Source organism: Neoarius graeffei, chromosome 11, assembly GCF_027579695.1.
Source record: "Neoarius graeffei isolate fNeoGra1 chromosome 11, fNeoGra1.pri, whole genome shotgun sequence".
Classification (NCBI taxonomy): domain Eukaryota; kingdom Metazoa; phylum Chordata; class Actinopteri; order Siluriformes; family Ariidae; genus Neoarius; species Neoarius graeffei.
In genome coordinates, this window is record NC_083579.1 from 5,578,998 (window position 1) to 5,599,495 (window position 20,498).

At 43.9% G+C, this 20,498-nt stretch overlaps 2 protein-coding genes across 5 annotated transcripts in view; one reads left to right on the plus strand and one right to left on the minus strand.

Annotated features, from left to right (window-relative positions):
• lck (LCK proto-oncogene, Src family tyrosine kinase) overlaps positions 1-13,707 on the plus strand; it is a 79,635-nt gene extending 65,928 nt beyond the window's left edge. For all 4 annotated transcript variants that reach the window (XM_060933308.1, XM_060933310.1, XM_060933311.1 and 1 more), the window contains exons 10-13: positions 3,153-3,229; positions 11,921-12,074; positions 12,155-12,286; positions 13,080-13,707. In XM_060933308.1, the coding sequence (XP_060789291.1) occupies positions 3,153-3,229; positions 11,921-12,074; positions 12,155-12,286; positions 13,080-13,285 (569 nt within the window). In that variant the 3' untranslated portion in view covers positions 13,286-13,707. The remainder of the gene's footprint in view (positions 1-3,152; positions 3,230-11,920; positions 12,075-12,154; positions 12,287-13,079) is intronic.
• Positions 13,708-15,306: 1,599 nt separating this feature from the next.
• The window catches only part of tmem54a (transmembrane protein 54a), a 60,928-nt gene continuing 55,736 nt past the window's right edge, over positions 15,307-20,498 (minus strand). The window contains exon 6 of the mRNA XM_060933312.1: positions 15,307-20,373. Within this exon, the coding sequence (XP_060789295.1) occupies positions 20,263-20,373 (111 nt within the window). The 3' untranslated portion in view covers positions 15,307-20,262. The remainder of the gene's footprint in view (positions 20,374-20,498) is intronic.

The window sequence follows — 20,498 nt, forward strand, 5'->3', positions numbered from 1 at the left end:
CCGGGAGCCATCGCGCCCTCTCCGGCCGAGCCGGGAGCCATCGCGCGCTCTCCGGCCGAGCCGGGAGCCATCGCGCCCTCTCCGGCCGAGCCGGGAGCCATCGCGCGCTCGCTCAGTAAACTAGTAAATCCAGTAAAGGAAAAACTTGAGACTGAAAGGTTTTAACAGTCATCCAAATGACTGAACGTAAATATTGCTACAGTAACATACTAGCTACTGTTGTTGACATTAACTAGCTTGCCGTCCAAAATGGTGGACACCGGGGCGTCACGTGACCCTGTGACGTCAGGTGAAATACCTCAATAGGCCAAGTTTAATGACCTTGAGGTTATCAGAGGTCATATGTCGTTTTACAAATGAAAAATGAATTCAGCACCCAAACATTTAACAAACAAGGCCATTTGCTAACTTCATTAATCATTTTAGTACATTTCATTCCTTAGAAAGCTGAGAAACTGGGTTCAGCTGAGACGTTTACAGGCCCAAAGTTCAATGACCTCTAGAGGTCAACAGAGGTCAGATAGAGCTCGGCATATTGCAGATTTGAATTCGGCACACCCAAATTGACAAAAGACTGTTTGCCGACTTTGTCTCAAAAATGTCTTTGGGTGTCACAATTCTGGATTTTGGTACCAGTCTACCATGGTGTCCATCCGTCATCCACAATTCAGTTAAATCGTATCTTCTCCGTCAGTTCTCCACGGATTTCCGTTCCGATCATTTTATTTGAAAGAACTCATCACTCCGCACAAAACTTGGTCATCGTTTTGTCAAGCTTTTGCTAACAAATTAGTAATTAGGTCAACTTGACAAATTTCCTTCTGACTAGAATTGTATCTCCTCTCTCATTTCTCACCTGATTCCAGTTCTGATCAATGTTTTGGGTCGATCTTCACTCGGGGAACAAAATGTAGTCCTTTGTTGAGTTTCCTGTTGTAAACAATTTGTGGTGGAGGTTGGTTCTGTCTCACGTCGTTCCATTTCAGTTCTGTTTGATGGCAGGCCGGATGAGTTACTACATCCTTGACATTCTGGTTATTATTACATGTTACCTGCTGGTTCTACCTGCCTCCTCTCCATCAACAGATGACGCTCGACCATGCCCCTGCTGCCAAAACATGTTTTCTGAAACAGGCAGCCCAAAAGAGACTGACTGGGTGTCTTATTTCAGAGTCTGTCAATTGGTAGACACTCCAGATACTCAAATGTACATTACACTACAAGCTTTTAGTAAAGACTCTTATCTAGAGCAACGTACAACGAGCACACACAGATAGACGCCCAGGGCCTGGGGAGCAGTTGGGGTTAGGTGCCTTGCTCAAGGGCACTTCAGCCATGGAGTTTTTTGTTGGTCCAGGGAATCGAACATCATGATCTTGTCGATTGCTAAAATACACCAAGGGCGCAACTCCTTCAGTGGTTTAGGCAGATGGCTGTTGGCTTAGTGAAAGCTCTTCCGCCCTTTGACAGCTCGTTTTTCGTGCTACTGGGTGTCCACCCGCCCTCCTACACCAGTCAAGAATTGGTAGAGTGGTCACCAACCACTCGACCCATGAACAGGTTGTAACGATTTGCATGGTTTACCAGTAGCAAGTCAAGAGACCTGACCTGACCCAGGGAATCAAACCAGTGACCCTTTGGGCCCAGGGCTGCTTCTTTAAACTTTAGGTTGTATGTGGACAAACACTGAAAAAGTGAGTTTTTCATAATATATGTCTCCTTTAAGGTGAGATGCAAAGCAGAACCATCATTCCTGCTTGCCAAAGTCACTAATTTTAGAAGAGACCAGCTTCCAAAACACAAAAGCATTATCTAAACTTGACCTACGCTTTGCCCTTGACATGTCAAGGCTGGAGTTCTTCCAAGTGCTTTTTCCTGACTTCTTTTCCTCACTCCCCTGAAAGGAAGTTCCTAAGTGCAGAATGATTCCTCTTTTTCCAACTACACATCTCAGAAGCATGAAGCTGTACATCATGGTAACGGAGTGCGGGATTTCCTGAGAATGTTGTGTTCTCCTTTTAGAATCTAAACCTTTTCTGTTTCTATTTATGCCCTTCGATCAAGCCTGGAAGACCCTTGGCAGCAAAATATCATTTGTTAGTCTGCCGCCTCCCTTCCCTTCGTCTGTGCATTTAGCAAAACATTGAGGGTGAAACTGAAGGTCATTCTTCTATAACTAATGAAATTCCCTCTTTATTTCAACTGTTGGAATTCTTCTGCAGCATATCCAGTGTTATCCCCATTATCAGTTACGCCAGCTGGTTGGATTTATTTGTATGCAATACAAAGTCTTGCGTTTTTTCCCATTCAAGCAAACAAACACACCCCCACCCACGGCTCTGGATAACGGCCTGCTGGTTTTCCCTAAATCCTTTCACCGCTAAGGTCAAAGTTCAGATTTTCATCATGTTTTAGTGCACTCTCTTTGTCAGTACTTCCCCATTCATGTCACGGTTCCCATGGTGACAATATTTTGGTTTCTGTTTGTGTCTCCACCTCCTATCCCTATCCATCGTTTGTTATTCTATGGTGTGCACCTGTTCCATGTTAGCTCAGTGATTATGTATACCGGACAGTTTCATTGTGAACCCTCATTTCTCGTTACTGTGCGTTTCTTGGCCTTGTTTTCAAAGTTTTTATTAATCTTTAACTGGACCTGAAAGCACAAAAATGGCCCATTTTCCTTGTTTTGTTTACAGATTTAACTTCTGCCATGCACAATGATGAGTCATGGACTGCCCTTAATAAAACAAATATAAAATGGCCTCATTACATAAGGTGTCCCTCAGGGGTCAAATCCTAGACCTGCTTCAATATAATACATAGAATACACTGTAGATATTGTGCTTTGGACAAGCACCATGTATATAAATTGCATATAAATTATATAAAGAGTAGATATTGTGTCCAACATTTTATTCTATTATACTATTTTTATTTAAAACAAATTATTTAAATGCATATTTGCATACGTGTAAACCCTCCAAAACAAATTCCTCATACGTCTAACGTACTTGGCGAAAGATAGAGATTCTGATTCTTCCTGCTATTATCTTGTATAACCAAACCTCCATATCTTGTCCAAGAAATGTTTAGTTTTCTAGCAGTGTTGAATTTGACTGATAATGCATGCACTTTGTTTTTTTCTATAGGCAGCCTGGTGGATTTTCTGAAAACATCCGAGGGATCAAATCTACAAATCAACACCCTGATCGATATGGCCTCACAGGTAAGACGCACACCAGCTAACCACTGAAAAGCAGTAAATCTAAGTCTCTCTGTGAAATACAGCACCACTATACATTAATTAACATGAACAAATGCTGAAGTTAGCATTAAATGTTGTAGTCGAGACCACCTAGACTTTAAGGGGTTGAGACCAAGTCAAGACCAAGACCAGAGGGTATTGAGACCGAGACAAGACCAAAAGTTTGAGATCAAGTCGAGACCAGAGTGTATTGAGACCAAGACAAGATCAAGACTTTGAAGGGTTGAGATCAAGTCAAGACCAAGATGAGAGAGTATCGAAACCAAGACAAGACCAAGAGTTTGAGGGGTTGAGATCAAGTCAAGACCAAGGCAGGGCAAGACAGAGTCAAGACCAGGACCAGACCAGTGGGTGTACAGGGGGTGGGAGAGGGGTGACAGCTGTTAACAGAAAGAAAATTTTCGAATTGGCACGGAGTCACATTATTGGTCCCATTTGAAGCAGGAAGTTTTACATCTAATCACAGTAAAAATATTAACAAATAAATCAGACAATGCGCCGGTAGTTGAGTGAAATCCCAACAATTGTGGTCTTGAAATAAAATCCAGAGTCCTCTACGTCCAAGACAAGACCGAGTAAAAACGTGGTTGATTTCGAGACAAGACAGAGACCTTCAAAAAGTGGTCTTGACCCCGGTCTGGAGTCCTACAACGCCAATTAGCATTAATAAACCATTATTCATTCACAATCAATGAAAACATCTTGATAATGGTAATTATTAATTGCTCACATTTCCTGTTATAAAAACAGTCCAGTAAACCAAATGTATGATTTACTAAACCTATTTTTATTCGTTTCAAGTTCGAAAAAGTCTAGCCAATGACTATTGGCAGATTATTTTTTGAATTTCAGGCATTTATTTCAAGAAACAATGATCTCCCTGAAGTGTGTCAAAAGTATCTAAATAGAAGCTGAATGATCGTTTATTTGATTTGAACAGCCTGGGGAGCAGTTGGGGGTTCGGTGCTTTGGTCAAGGGCACTTCCGCCATTCCTGCTGGTCCAGGGAATCGAACCGGCAACTTTTTGGTCCCAAAGCTGCTTCTTTAACCTTTTGGTCATGACATCCACCATAAGAATAATCTAATAATAAGTAGTGCGTGTGTATTCAGAATATTTTCATTTCTTTTTTTTGCAGTGTGTATCTGTTTACCGCTCCGAATATCCGTATCTGTATCTATAATTCGGATTTAAACCTGAAGTGGTTTTTAATGTAATATTTTTGCTCATGCTTGGTTGAGATGTACTGTACCTTCTCACTAATTTACTTGGTTCTACTTCCCACATTCCACACGGTGTTGTTAATGAATGTGGTCATTCTTTGAGCGTCGTATCTGACAGCTCGGTCACACCCACATGATGGTAAAAACCTGCAGCACTCGCACTTTAATGGCTCATGTTGCATTCCACAGAATCTCGTTCCTTTCTGGCTAAAGGTCTACGGGGAGAAACAAACATTGTACCTCTTATCGGATCCATCTGTGTATTGTAGTTTGTGTGTTCATGACGGGTTTCATCCCTAATTACTGTTACTTTATTAAATACTACAGTCTCGGGATTATTAATAATATTAACTAATGTAGTTTTGTATACAAACACACAGTATCAGTAATGATAGATGTTTGTTCTTTACGCAGTTGTTTGGTTCTTGATGTAATATGTATGGAATGGATTACTACAGTTGTGGATAGAATAAGGCTATTTGTATTATTATTTACGGGTTTCAAATGCATTAAGGAGGTAAGAAACTCGTCCACTAATTATCTTTTGACGAAGCAAATCTGTTATCTGAAAAGCTTTCCAGGTGACTCCCTCATGAAGCTGGTTAAGATAATGCCAATAGTGTAGAAAGCATCAAGGTAAACGCTGAAGAATCTAAAATATCAAACATTTTGTTTCCCACATTATTTAAATAATATTGGCTGGCTTTTTTTTCCACAGTACGTCAGATATATTCCACTCGGCTAACATGATCCTGATACACCATGGAAAAAAAAAAAAGCCAACCAATATCATCCTCCTCCTCCATACACATTCCTTTCGGGTGTTTAACACGTCTCTCTCCTTCAAAATTCTCTCAAAACGTTCCATATTTAACAAAGCAAACCTGGCGGCCATGTTTGTTTTAGAATCGCTCGCTAGTGCGGAAGTTTTACATCTCCGACATGTGACGTCATGTTGTCTTGACAACCATGCAATATCGTAAGCCATCTTCAACGCTCATTCTCCATTGTGTAGAGCGACGGAATACATGTAGGATAAGCGATATGCTAACAATATTGCATGCTATCTAATCAAATGAATGAAACGTGTGAGAAGGGAATAGAACATGTTTTTATTCCATCGAAAAAAAAAAGTGTCCGGATGGATAATTCCAGGTACTTTCACTCCCAGGGTTTTCCCGTTGACTAGACGCGCGTTGTCAAAATGGCAAACCGGATCAAAATTAAAACTCTTGATTAACTTGCGTATTGTTTTGTAGATCTGTGCATATAAAGAACATTACACGTTGGTGCGAAGATATGAAGTTTATCTTTGTGTTGAAAAATACATTCATTCACCACTCGAAGATAAACTTCGTATCTTCACGCAACTGCGTAATATATTTTCCAGATGTTATTTCATAGTTTAGATGATGTTCTACAAGAGAGAAAATACAAAAAAATACAGAGAACCTCTGAATGAGTAGTGGAGGGGTGTACAAACATTTGACTGGTAAACACTCCATCTTTTCCCACTGCGATTAAACAAGATTTTAGATTTAAGTGGACTGAAAAATGTTCACACCACATTTCCTAACAGTGTGCTTCTGCAATGGTCTGAAAAGCTGGTGGTTAATCAGCTCTGAGACTCGAGAGTCTAATCTCATAATCAGAGAAAATGAAAAACACACACACACACACACACACACACACACACACGACACGTGCTGAACAACTTGCACTTTATTTAACACCACACACTAAGCCAATGCAAATATTCATTTGAATAATACTAAGAAGCAGAAGAACAAACAACAACAACAACAACAACGTGTTTACTGTAAAAATGCTACCAATATCATGAGTACTGCGTTTCAGGACTGTAGGAAGTCCAGAGAAAGATCATCAAGTGTAGCTGGAGAATTACTTATTGTTGATTATTTTCCTCCAACTGCACAACCTGAGGTGCTTTATTCGGCCTCAACGCAAATTAGCTCCTGTTCTCACTTAAGCCTAGGTCACAACCGGACGTACGATTTTTTTGGCCATGCGATTTTTGGCGTTTCCCAAATCGCTGCGTTTTTTTTTTTTTGTTCGTGGAGAAAGACGCACGTTGGCCGCAAGTTTATCTTGCAACCTGAAAAAAAACGTAAGCGCCCGTAGAGTTTGTTTGATATTACCAAGAACCTCTGCGGCCAGTCTACGGCTCGAAAATCAGCACATCACACGCACACCCTCCGTGCGTTTCTTGCACATAGACCGGCCGTAGGAGCACGTACAGGCGGTTGTGACCGAGGCATTATTGTAGCTATAGGGATCATCTCACTGGGCTGCGACAGCTCACGACTAGTTGGAGACAACAATTGCGATAAAATATGCGAATTAGTGACAATTTTCATTCGGAATCACACCGAATTCATATTTTACCGCAATTGTTGTGTCTCCAACTAGTCACAGGCTGTCGCAGCCCGGCTTTCCCTCAGAAGGCAGGTTAGTAGAGGAAGCCTCATGGAAACTGACTCGAGAAGGGTTCGCGACGCGTTTGCAGCCATTTTGAGAGAAATTGTGTCGCACGAATTTTTTGAACATGTTCAAAATTTCAGCGACGAAGGAGCGACACTTTGCGACTCATGCGAGGAAATTGAGAAGCCCCCCGAATGTTTCAAGACACTTTTGAAACTCTCACAAATTTGTCGCAGCCCAGCGAGATACTACCCTATAAACGCTCATCCCCCCCCATCTCTCTCTCTCTCAAAAAGACATCTTATGTTACTAAGAAAATGCAAAGTGACAGCTTTACGTCTGATACTGGAGACTCCTTCCAGAAATGCTAAATATTCACTAAACTTCTCATATATTAAACTTGAGACGCCGTTACTATAGAAACGATGACTTATTAGAACAAGTACATTAATATACACTCACCAACCACCTTGAGGAACACCCATCCGTCCACCTGCTGTTCTGTTTGATGCGGTTCTCTAATCAGCCGATCCCTCGACAGCAGAACGATGCGTCAAATCACGCAGATACAAATCAAGAGCTTCAGTTAATTAATTAATGTTCAAACATCAGAATGGGAAAAATTGTGATCTTGCAGTGAAGTGTGACTTTCGTTCACTGTGGCATGGGTGCTGGTTTGAGTATTTCAGAAACTGCTGATCTCCTGGGGTTTTCACACACAACAGTCTTTAGAGTTTACACAGAATGGTGCGAAAAACAAAAAACATGAGTGAGTGAGCGAGGGAGAGTTCTGTGGGTGGAAACAAACACATTCATGATGAGAGGTCAGAGGACAGATTCAAGGTAGATCGAGCTTTTTATTGGTCAGGAAGGATATAGTAACTCATATAAATCACTCTTTACAACCGTGGTGAGCAGAAAAGCATCTCAGCATGCAACAGGAGAAAAACAGAACACACTGGGTTCCACTCCTGCAGCCAAGAACAAGTTCCCATTAAAGTGGCCGGGGAGGGTATAACTGTAGTTTGCAGCTGCGCTACTGTCAGAGCTCCATCGACCCCTTCCGACCAATCAGATTCGAGGATTCAACAGTGCTGTGGTACAAGGCCTGATAGTGCTTTGCAGGTCACATATTGCGACTCTGATCATGTGACCTTCAGCCAGTCGCACAAGTTACACAACTGAAGTGATACGAAGTGCGAAGAAAAGTGAGTCTCTATATATAAAACAGGATTTTTGTAAATTTAAAATTAAGGATTGAATAGGTTTTTGTCTTGCAGCTATTGAAAGTGAAATTACTCTCTCACACACACACACACACACCTTCACTGGCTGGCAAAAAATCATGCCACATCTCACTTGTATGAGCAATTTTTTTTGCTTATCAGATTGAGTTTACATTTCTCACACACACACACACCCGGAGGGTACGTTTCCATGTAACACACACACACACACACACACACACCTTCTGAAAAGTTAGTACTGCATGCCAAAGATTAATATCTTTCAAGCTTTTTTCTTCTTTTTTGTTAGCAATGAAAACTTATCTACTGCCATGACAAACAATGCATCTGCTGACACACACTTTCATTTCTCTCTCACACACACACAAACACCTTCACACCTCATTCTGCCAGTATAAAGTGCTTTAAAGAAAGTGTTCTGTGTTCTTCAGCGACACGTATCTAAAATACACAGCGTGAATTAGATTAAAGCTGTAGTCTAACACTTTTTTACACTCCGTTTCTATGCTTCAAATCTTCAAAAGATAGATATTATAATAAGAAAATAATGAATAAAAATATTCCATGCGAAGAATCTAGATCGGGTCTTCATTTCAGACTTCTGTTTTAAACTTTTCTGGCCCGTAAATAGGCTCCGCTCCAGCGGTGTGCGCCTCTCACTACCTTTTTGTTAAAAGGAAATAAAGAAAATTATTGAATATGATTGAAAAATCTTGACGTCTGTTAATATTCAGACATGATCACAGACACACCCACATTCCCATTTAAGGCAATCAAGACACACCTACTCCAAGTTCAATATATGGAATCAAAAACACGCCCCTCTGTGATTTGTCGTCTGCAGACACTTGGAGGTTTGAGAGCTTTACAATGGTAAGGGGAGGAGCTTGTGGGCCTCAGGATGGCAGGTTGTTCAAGGTGGTAGGGGGAGGAGCTTGTGAGCCTCAGAGTGGTCTGTTGAACAGATTGTGAGCAGAAGAATGTTAGGCGATCTCAGGAGAGTCTCACAATGGTAGGAGGAGTTTGTTGGTCTGAGACTATGGGTAGAACGGGAACGTTGGGGGCCTCAGGACGGTAGGAGGAGGAGCTCGTGGGCCTCAGGACGGTAGGACGGGAAGGTTGTGGGTCTCAGGATGGTAGGAGGAGGAGCTCATGGGCCTCAGGATGGTAGAACGGGAAGATTGTGGGCTTCAGGACGGTAGGAGGAGGAGCTCGTGGGCCTCAGGACAGTAGGAGGAGGAGCTTGTGGGCCTCAGGACAGTAGGAGGAGGAGCTTGTGGGCCTCAGGACAGTAGAACGGGAAGGTTGTGGGCTTCAGGATGGTAGGAGGAGGAGCTCGTGGACCTCAGGACGGTAGGAGGAGGAGCTCATGGGCCTCAGGATGGTAGAACGGGAAGATTGTGGGCTTCAGGACGGTAGGAGGAGGAGCTCGTGGGCCTCAGGACGGTAGGAGGAGCTCATGGGCCTCAGGACGGTAGAACGGGAAGATTGTGGGCTTCAGGATGGTAGGAGGAGGAGCTCGTGGGCCTCAGGACAGTAGAACGGGAAGGTTGTGGGCTTCAGGATGGTAGGAGGAGGAGCTCGTGGGCCTCAGGATGGTAGAACGGGAAGATTGTGGGCTTCAGGATGGTAGGAGGAGGAGCTCGTGGGCCTCAGGACAGTAGGAGGAGGAGCTTGTGGGCCTCAGGACAGTAGAACAGGAAGGTTGTGGGCTTCAGGATGGTAGGAGGAGGAGCTCGTGGGCCTCAGGACGGTAGGAGGAGGAGCTCGTGGGCTTCAGGACGGTAGGAGGAGGAGCTCGTGGGCCTCAGGACGGTAGGAGGAGCTGCTCGTGGGCCTCAGGACGGTAGGAGGAGCTGCTCGTGGGCTTCAGGACGGTAGGAGGAGGAGCTCGTGGGCCTCAGGACGGTAGGAGGAGGAGCTCGTGGGCCTCAGGACGGTAGGAGGAGGAGCTCGTGGGCCTCAGGACGGTAGGAGCAGCTGCTCGTGGGCTTCAGGACGGTAGGAGGAGGCGCTCGTGGGCTTCAGGACGGTAGGAGGAGGCGCTCGTGGGCTTCAGGACGGTAGGAGGAGGAGCTCGTGGGCCTCAGGACGGTAGGAGGAGGAGCTCATGGGCCTCAGGACGGTAGAACGGGAAGATTGTGGGCTTCAGGATGGTAGGAGGAGGAGCTCGTGGGCCTCAGGACAGTAGAACGGGAAGGTTGTGGGCTTCAGGATGGTAGGAGGAGGAGCTCGTGGGCCTCAGGATGGTAGAACGGGAAGATTGTGGGCTTCAGGATGGTAGGAGGAGGAGCTCGTGGGCCTCAGGACAGTAGGAGGAGGAGCTTGTGGGCCTCAGGACAGTAGAACAGGAAGGTTGTGGGCCTCAGGATGGTAGGAGGAGGAGCTCGTGGGCCTCAGGACGGTAGGAGGAGGAGCTCATGGGCTTCAGGACGGTAGGAGGAGGAGCTCGTGGGCCTCAGGACGGTAGGAGGAGCTGCTCGTGGGCCTCAGGACGGTAGGAGGAGCTGCTCGTGGGCTTCAGGACGGTAGGAGGAGGCGCTCGTGGGCTTCAGGACGGTAGGAGGAGGAGCTCGTGGGCTTCAGGACGGTAGGAGGAGGAGCTCGTGGGCCTCAGGACGGTAGGAGGAGCTGCTCGTGGGCTTCAGGACGGTAGGAGGAGGAGCTCGTGGGCCTCAGGACGGTAGGAGGAGGAGCTCGTGGGCCTCAGGACGGTAGGAGGAGGAGCTCGTGGGCCTCAGGACGGTAGGAGGAGGAGCTCGTGGGCCTCAGGACGGTAGGAGCAGCTGCTCGTGGGCTTCAGGACGGTAGGAGGAGGCGCTCGTGGGCTTCAGGATGGTAGGAGGAGGCGCTCGTGGGCTTCAGGACGGTAGGAGGAGGAGCTCGTGGGCCTCAGGACGGTAGGAGGAGGAGCTCGTGGGCCTCAGGACGGTAGGAGGAGGCGCTCGTGGGCTTCAGGACGGTAGGAGGAGGAGCTCGTGGGCCTCAGGACGGTAGGAGGAGGAGCTCGTGGGCCTCAGGACGGTAGGAGCAGCTGCTCGTGGGCCTCAGGACGGTAGGAGGAGCTGCTCGTGGGCTTCAGGACGGTAGGAGGAGGCGCTCGTGGGCCTCAGGACGGTAGGAGGAGGAGCTCGTGGGCCTCAGGACGGTAGGAGGAGGAGCTTGTGGGCCTCAGGACGGTAGGAGGAGGAGCTTGTGGGCCTCAGGACGGTAGAATGGGAAGGTTGTGGGCTTCAGGACGGTAGGAGGAGGAGCTTGTGGGCCTCAGGACGGTAGGAGGAGGAGCTCGTAGGCCTCAGGACGGTAGAATGGGAAGGTTGTGGGCTTCAGGACGGTAGGAGGAGGAGCTTGTGGGCCTCAGGACGGTAGAATGGGAAGGTTGTGGGCTTCAGGACGGTAGGAGGAGGAGCTTGTGGGCCTCAGGACGGTAGAACGGGAACGTTGTGGGTCTCTGGGTGGCAATGAGGTGCCAGTTTCTCATGTCAAATTTGTATCTAAAACAGCACTCCAGAATCATGCAGTTAAAATAATAGAACAGGAAATTAACCATCCGTGAAAGAGAAATGATCTCCCTCTGCTAACTGGGTGGAGGAGACTATTACAGGTCAAAAGTCAAACAAAGGGAAGCAGGATACTCCCTGACTCAGGAACTTGGCCCACATCTCGGTGACCGTGTAAACCACCAGTGTACGCACGCACACACACACACACACACTCCTAATGATGTGCTGCCCCCTGCAGGTGGCTGATGGTATGGCCTACATCGAGCAGAAGAACTACATCCACCGAGACTTGAGAGCTGCCAACATCCTGGTGTCTGAGGAACTCATTTGCAAGATTGCAGACTTCGGCCTTGCTCGGCTCATCGAGAACAACGAATACACAGCCAGGGAAGGTGAGATGTCATAGTCCTCCTGTCCTCTCTGGACTCTTTTCATCAGAACCTGACCGAGCTTGATCTTTTTGCCCCAAAAGGTGCAAAGTTTCCCATCAAATGGACGGCTCCTGAAGCCATCAACTACGGCACGTTCTCCATCAAATCAGACGTCTGGTCTTTTGGCATCCTGCTGACTGAGATTGTGACCTACGGCAGAATTCCTTACCCAGGTATAAACACTTAACTCCTGTTTGTTCGTTTATTGCTTTCACAAGCTCGTCAGATGGTTCTGGAGCTGATTTGAGATCAAGTGCAGCACTGTTTTGTAAAATGAACAGAATTCAAATCAGTGGTGAGAGGTGTAGGCAGAGATAGCATGCGTGCAAAAAAAAAATCTAACTTCTGAAAACCTCTTTTGCTCATAAAATAATTTAAGAAATTGATCACTTGCTGAGATGTTCATCTTTCAGGCTGGGAATTAATTATAAGCCGTGTACAACAAGATTGAGGGGAATAACGGTTTTATTCTATCCTATGATATAATAGGCGGCCCTGTAGAACAGGATAAGCAGCTACAGATAACAGATGGATGGATGGATAGATCCACATTCACTGGATTTTGAGAAACAGTTTTTAGTTTTAGCAAATTTGCTGAAGTAAAAACTTTATACAAAACATCTGACAAAATTTCCACTTGGAACATAAACAAACCGGCGAAATGACAGGAGCAATTTGTGAAAAACGCGATAAGAATAATTCTTGAAATTTAAAAAAAAAAAAAGTCCTCAGCACCAAATACTTTCATTCCATATTTTGTCAATTATTTTTTAGGGTTTTGTTTGAGTAGCTTTTTTTTCCATCCTTGGTTGGTTCACTAACATGCCACCATTTTGTTTTTCTCTACTGATGGTATATGAGCTGATATCCTAGTAGTAGCCAATCAGAGCGCACGATTGCTCATATCCAGTGAACGTGGGTAGAATAATTATATTTATACGAGCTCTCGTTCGCCCTCGTTTTCAGGTATGACAAATCCTGAGGTGATCCAGAACTTGGAGAAAGGGTACCGCATGCCTCGTCCGGACAACTGTCCCGAGGACCTGTACAGCATAATGAAGGAGTGTTGGACGGATAGTCCGGAGAACCGCCCTACATTCGAGTACCTGCGCAGCGTCCTGGAGGACTTCACCACGGCCACTGAGCGGCAGTATCAGGAGCAGCCTTACTGAGGACCAACCACACGAGAGCTTCAAAAGACAGAAACGTCCCCCATCCTTTCCCCCCCACAAGTCATGTTCTGTATATAGCCTACTGAGATCCTAATTTGAGGATGGTCAGGTCTCTCTCTCGCTCTTTTTATTTCCTGTTTAAATATTGGTGATTATTTCCTGTAGTTTTATTTGCTTGATATATTAAAAAAGGCTGAAGATGTCTGAGAACGAAAAAAAAAAAAATCCAACACATCTGTCCCTAACCAGCCTCTTTTCCTCCCCCCTTTTGAAGTACAGAATAATTGCTCCTTGTATGTAATTCTGGGAGGGAAAAAAAAAAAGTCTATACTCGCAGGAGGATCCTCACACCAAGAAATTTATGAAAATGTTAACTTTTTTTTGGTGTCTGTTAATGTATAAATAAAAAGTCATTTAATACATTTATTTCACCATGCTGGTTGCTCTTGGAGTCAAAATAACCTTCAATAAATAAGTGTAAATATAATTTATTTTTTTCGTGTTCCGTTTCCATCAAATCCTGCGCTCTGATTGGCTGGAGAGCGGGTCCCTGTCCTACAATACAGACCTAGGCGACTCACTTGTTCACAACAAACATGGTAGCATTTGTGTCAACATTTTTTTTTAAAATAAGATTTATTTACAAGGTTACCAAAAATCTTATAAATTTTTGCCAGCATTTCTCAGGAGAACGGCATTAATTTTACAGCATGGATAGCGATAACGACAGTGTTCACAGCGAAAGCGAGTTTTACTCCCATGAGGAAGAAGAAATAAAAGAAAACATTTCAGGAGAAAGCTAAAAACCTCTAACTGTTGCTAACGCCGAGCAAAAACATGGCTGAATCCTGAAATGACTCCTATTTGTATAAATAGGGGACTACATAGGCGGCAAAATGTAGTTTTTTTTCCTGCCATGGAAGTGCACTTGTATACCGAGGAGGAAGCAATTTGCATTACAGCCGTGAATGAGGATTCAAAATGGCGGCTCGGCTCGGTTTTTCCCTTTCGGGTGCTCTCGTTTTCTGTTAGAATTTGGTAAAGAATAAAATAAATATATTATTTACCAGCTTAAGGTCGGTCCGTATGGTGAAATACCGTGACCTCGGCCTTCAATACTGACCTCGGCCCAGAGGGCCTCGCTCAGTACTTTCAAGACCTCGGTCACGGTATTTCACCATACGGACCTATATACACAAAAATAAATACACACAAATAAAACAATAGTTTTATAACCTAAATCAAGGGTTTATTAAAGCTAGACTGCCTCAGACTTTAAGTGTAGTTCATAAAAAGAATTCCCCCCCCCCCGACACCCACTTATTTTTGTTTAGTGGACCGAAAGCTACCGAATTTAAAAAAAAAAAAATATATATATATATATATCAGGCTTCCAATTTTTATTTATTTGTTAAATGGAACAATTAATGAATTTATCTCCACGTGGCCCTAAATTCTCCACTATTTTTTTCCTGCTTCACCATGACCCAATACAAGATACTACGTCATGCATCATCACATGGTGGGCTTTCCCCGTTCACACCAAGGCATTGTGGGATACAAATTTGAAACAGGAGAGAAAAATGGAGGACGCAAGTGTGTGAATGAAACATGAAGGAGCAACTACAGTAACAGAAAGCGAGAGGTCATGTTCTATACGAAGGAAAGGAAACGCAGGACCAAACTAATAAATACAGGCGCTCAGCGAGCACCTCGGTGTGATCAGCTGTTCGTTTAGTGACCGAATGATGGAACTGTCAGTGCACGCTCAAAGGGAAACCTGCGCATGCGCACACGGACTTCCTCTGTCTGCTTGAAGTGAGGGATTTCATGCACATTTGCTTTAATCCCCTCAAATTAAATAACTTCCCAGCCACAGAACGGCCTGATATTTTGTGAGATATTACAGAAATAAACATATATCACAATCACCACATTTCAGAGCGAACTAAATTTCACCGATTTTATGAAATCGGAAGGCCATCTAGCTTTAACGCATAAATGATGCGCTAGAAACGCAGTTTGGTCTAAAATTTATTTCTGTAGACAAAGTACAGGAGTTCTGTAATGCAAGTGTAAAAGCCTGCCATTATAAAAGTTACACACAAACAAAAACCTTTACAAATCAGGTCACTCGAGCAGAGTTCAAAAAGGTTCCCACAATTCACATGAGCTATACTTAACTAGGTATGTAATGATTCAGTTCAATTCACGATTCAATTTCCCCCCCAATTATATTTTTTGGGGAAAAACAAACCCCCCCCAAAAAAAACAAAAAAAAAAAGCAAAATTGATTTTGCTATTCTTTACCAACAAAATTCCCACATTTGTACAGGTTGGAGAAACACAAGTAAAATATCTTTATTAAGGAGACAAATTCCTTCTTAAAAACTTCTGAACATTTGTATTTCCTCCATTTGCTTCTTTTATCTTTCAGCAGTCTGTAAAAAGAGAGCTCCGATTTCTTGTTAAATCTGCACACAATCAACAGCTCTTTCACATTTTAGATCCGTTTGTGTGTTTTCGCAGCATTAGAGCTGTGTTACTTCCACATACAGTGAAGGTCACATTTTTTCCCACTAATTAAATAATATTGGCTGACTTTTTTTGTGGTCCATCAGATATATTCCATTCAGCTAGCATGATGCTGAACGAGTCAAAGACGAGTAGCTGAATCAGATGTATTCCACAGACCACAAAAAAAATAAAAATAATTAAAAAAATTTAAAAAACCAACCAATATAATTAATTATACATACACATTCCTTTCAGATGTTCGACGCGTCTTTGTCTTTCAAAATTCTCTCATCTTCCATGTTTAACGAAGCTAACTTGGCAGCCATGTTTGTTTACAGATGAAGTTTTACATCTCTGACATGTGACTTGTCTTGACAACCGTGCAATATCGTCAACCATATTCGACACTCATTCTCCACTGGGTAGAGTGACGCAATACATGTAGGATAAGCGATATGCCAACAATATTGCATGCTATCGAACCAAATATGAATGAAACCCACTTAGAGGGAATAGAACACGTTTTCGTCTTGTACGTATAATGTATATTATTGTGCCCTCTGCTGTCTAAACAATGCAATTACAGCAAGGAAAAATTAAGATTAGGCAGCTTGATGATTCACTGTTCACTTTGTTTCCGTTAATTCAAAAATCACCATACATTTGTATTGCAATTTATCATCACACGATACGATACATCATTACACACCCAACACTTACACGTGCACGATGTAGGACTTTTTTTTTTTAAACAGAGAAAGGATAATACAGCATGACAATATCCGCACAATACTCACATTTCCTTTCAAAAAAAAAAAATCTCTCTCCGTTCAAAGTTTACAAAAATAAGCTTTGAAACAAAGAATAAAGCAAAAGGAGTTAACCTGACGGAGTATAGAAAATGTTAAAACAGCACGACAGTTTCTAAAATATCTATATGAAACTAAATATCTGCAATAACAAAAATCATGAATTAAAATAGTGTAGACGCATCACTAGGGCACGCGTGCGTGCAACAGGTGTGAAAGTGTAGAATATAATGATATTGTATGATATATCCACAAACAAGAACGTTAACGTGGACATCAACGACCATCACCTCCGGCACACAGATACATCACCTCATTAAACCAGGAGTAAACTATAACCACGGCTTTTTAATTAAAAAGTGCCTTTTTCCTCCTTCAAGAAACTAAACACCTTTACTCCATAGGAGATGTTTACATTATTTATTAACAAAAAAAAACACGGTAATTTAATATGAGAGCACAGTTTAAGCTCCTTCCTGCAGTAACAGACCAAACACAGGCTCCTTGATTAAAAAAATAATCTCATCTGCTGAACAGTGCGTCATCTTCGGCTTTGGAGCCAAACCAAACCAGGAAGGACTGTGTATTTCCTTGCTTATCCCCATCTTTCTGGTGATCTGCTGCCCCCTACTGGTCTGGAGTACATATATAAAACGCACCTTGAACAAGAGACGACGACTAAGGAGTGAAGAAAATTTCAAGAATTACGTGTGATGTGCAGAACTGGAGTAACTACAGAGGAACTCAAGATCAGCCACTGCATGGAGTTATAAAAGAGTAATGGAAGCCCGGGTAAGAAGAGAGATGGTGATGAGCAAACAGCAGTATGGACTCGTGCCAGGAAATGTGTGAGGTTTGCTTTGAGGATGTTGACGGAGGTGGTCAGAAGGAGTTGCGCTGGGTCTTTGTGGACTTGGAGAAAGCCGGGAGTGGCGGAGATGGAAGTAAGAGTGGCGAGACATCAAGGATGGACGATGATGCTTGCAGAAGACATCGTGATCCAAGTCAATAGGAGCAAGATGGAATGTGAAGGAAAGGGAGGACGCAAGAAGGTGGTCAAGTGTTCAAAGTGAAGATTCTCAGGAGTGATTTGTGACCAAAGGGGAACATTTGCAAGATGGGAATGAGACCAGTTACGTTCTATGGGTTGGAGACAGTGGCACTGGAGGAGGAGCTGGAGATTTCCAATGGGAGCAATGAAGATGGACAGGATTAGGAATTGGTACGTTTGAGGGACAGCTCAGGTTGGAATGTCTGGAGACAAACCAAGAGAGGCGAGCGAGTCGGTTTGGACATGTGCGGAGGAGAGATGATGGATATTTTAGGAGAAGGATGCTGAAGATGGAGCTGCCAGGCACGTTTAATTTATACAGCATCTTTCACCAACCCAAGGATGTTTGGCCGAGTAATGGCGCTACCAAAGAACCCAAAACAAAAGTCAACCATAACGCAAGAGACATGGAAAAGGAACACAATCACAGTTAACTTGGGCATAAAGACAGCAGACGAGCTCAAGCATGGAACAGTGAGTGATCGCACAGAGAGAAGGGAGAAGACTTGAATTTGGGGAAGGATGTACCATCATGAAGGTTCTGAGGAAGAGAATTCCACAGCTTGAGGGCTGCAACCTTAAAAGCCTCAGAACCCATGGAGGATTAATTTAAATCAAGTGAAGGTCCGAGACTGCAAACGGGAGCATGCTGATCAGGAGTACTGCATTCATACAGTCCCCACAGCCCTGGCTATGCCACCTGAGATGTTTGGAACGCTCGCAACTTGTTTTGGCTCGTTTCCGTTAAATCCTTGAAACTCGTCTATCTTGATCGGTAATTTTCCATCACCCATCCCACTGAAGCTACTCTATCGCACCCTGTTAACTCGGATTACATTTTCCAATCATATCGCTACACCATGTGGATATACACGTTTGTCCTTCAATAAGCTGAGAAACATCTCTGAACAGCTGTATCTGAGCGAGTGACTGTTGTTCCTGGATTGATCTGTGAGGCAGAGGACTTGTATTTCTAGATTACTCGTACTTTATCATCAAGTCAACTCTCTTTTGTCCCTTTTCGACCAACAGGCAATGGGTTCTTGAACTGGCTCCGGTCAGGATTCTCTGTGCAAAGCGAACCAGCCCACGTTTTGTCATCGAAGATGCGTCATGAACAGACAGCGTGGCACAATTCACAATGGGAGTAAACAGTAGTCGCGAGATTTTTGTTTTTTAGGCAGGGCACCACCCGAACTGATAATCACACCAGTTCTTCTTTGGCTAAAATCACAACCACTCTTGCCAGAGCAGTTGGGGGTTCGGTGCCTTGCTCAAGGGCACTTCAGCCATTCCTGCTGGTTCAGGGAATCGAACCAGCAAACATTTAGTCCCAAAGCTGCTTCTCTAACCATTGGGCCATGGCAAGATGGTGGTGCGCACTGATTACCTCAGAGCTTGTTCCATTATTTCAGATATTTTTCTTCAGTAGATGCATCCTTTTCCAATGCGGTCTCCACAACTGCGCTCTGCTTCCTCGCCGAACTAAAAAGACACACCCACTGACATGTTTCGTGCTGGAAAAAACCAACTATATTTTGGTTCCAGCTGGGAGGGAACCAACTTTTCAGGTCCTGAACCAATTTCTTTTTGGTCACAATGTTCCAAACGGTTCAAAATTTGGTGCAAGAACAAGAACCAAACCCTTTCCCTGTTGGTCGAGAAGGGGCATGTGAGACGGACAAATCAAAACCCATTACTGCGTTGGCCTGATTTCATTGGAGAACACTGGGAAAATGTTGCTCACTGGATCACACAAAACCAGTAAAGGAAGTTCCACTGAAATTAAAGGAGATTCATTTAGGAAACCAGAAGAGACTAAACTGAAACGACGGAACATGTAAAGGGACAGAATCGTGTCGAGTTTGCTGATTGGATCATAACTGACCACAGCAATGTGGAAATGTGTCCGAAGAACGGTTCTGATTCTGAAAACCTACAAACCGAGTCAATGAATGAATGCAGATTTATTTAGTGTCAGTAACAGAAGGGCTTCGGTCACATCACCGTACTATTAAGCGAACTCTGGTTAGACGGCCCGAGTGTCCCGGCTGGGTGGGGTTGGGCTGTGCACCAATCCTTCCTTCATGGTCACAGTTGTGGTTCTGTTTGGTTTTGGTTCATCATTCCTGTGTAAAAAGTGTTCGAGTTGGTGAAAGGCACTACATAGTGTTATTTTTCCTTTGTTTTTGGGGTAAAACCAGAGGAGATACGTGTAGGACGTTTGGGTCAAGCACAACCACCGAGTTAGAATTTGAGCAGGTCGGTTGGAAGAACCTGGAGTTCCTCGACACCCAAGTTGATCTTGGTGATGCTATGCAACGTTTAAAAACCATTTCGTTTCTTAAACATATTTTTTTTTGGGGGGGGGGGTTTAAAATATCCATTCAGTTCTCCAACACTCAAATTGTAGAGATTTTTGTCCCAAGCCAAAGGGACACCAACTTGGACGACCCAAACTGGTGCTGAATTCAGATTGGTCTAAATAATGAAATAAAAGCAGTTCATAGTGCTGGACTGAGATCGTGAACCCGAACGCACGTACGCAGGAAGTGGCAGCTGATCTCAGAACCTGGGTGAAGGTGAAGCAGCGCTTGTGCTCACAGCCAGCTGTTCTGCTCAGCGGGCGAGGCGCTGCTCAGAAGGTCGTGCTGTTCTGGAGGAGAATGGGGAGGTGAAGGGTCGGAGTTCCTCGGCGCACGGATACGCACCTGAGATTTAAACAACAAGGAACATCGTTAGATAAAAAGAGTAAATGTTTCACAGGACAATTATTTTTTTATATACATTTAAAAAAAAAAAAAAAACACAAGTGATTCAATTTTTTTTTAAAAAT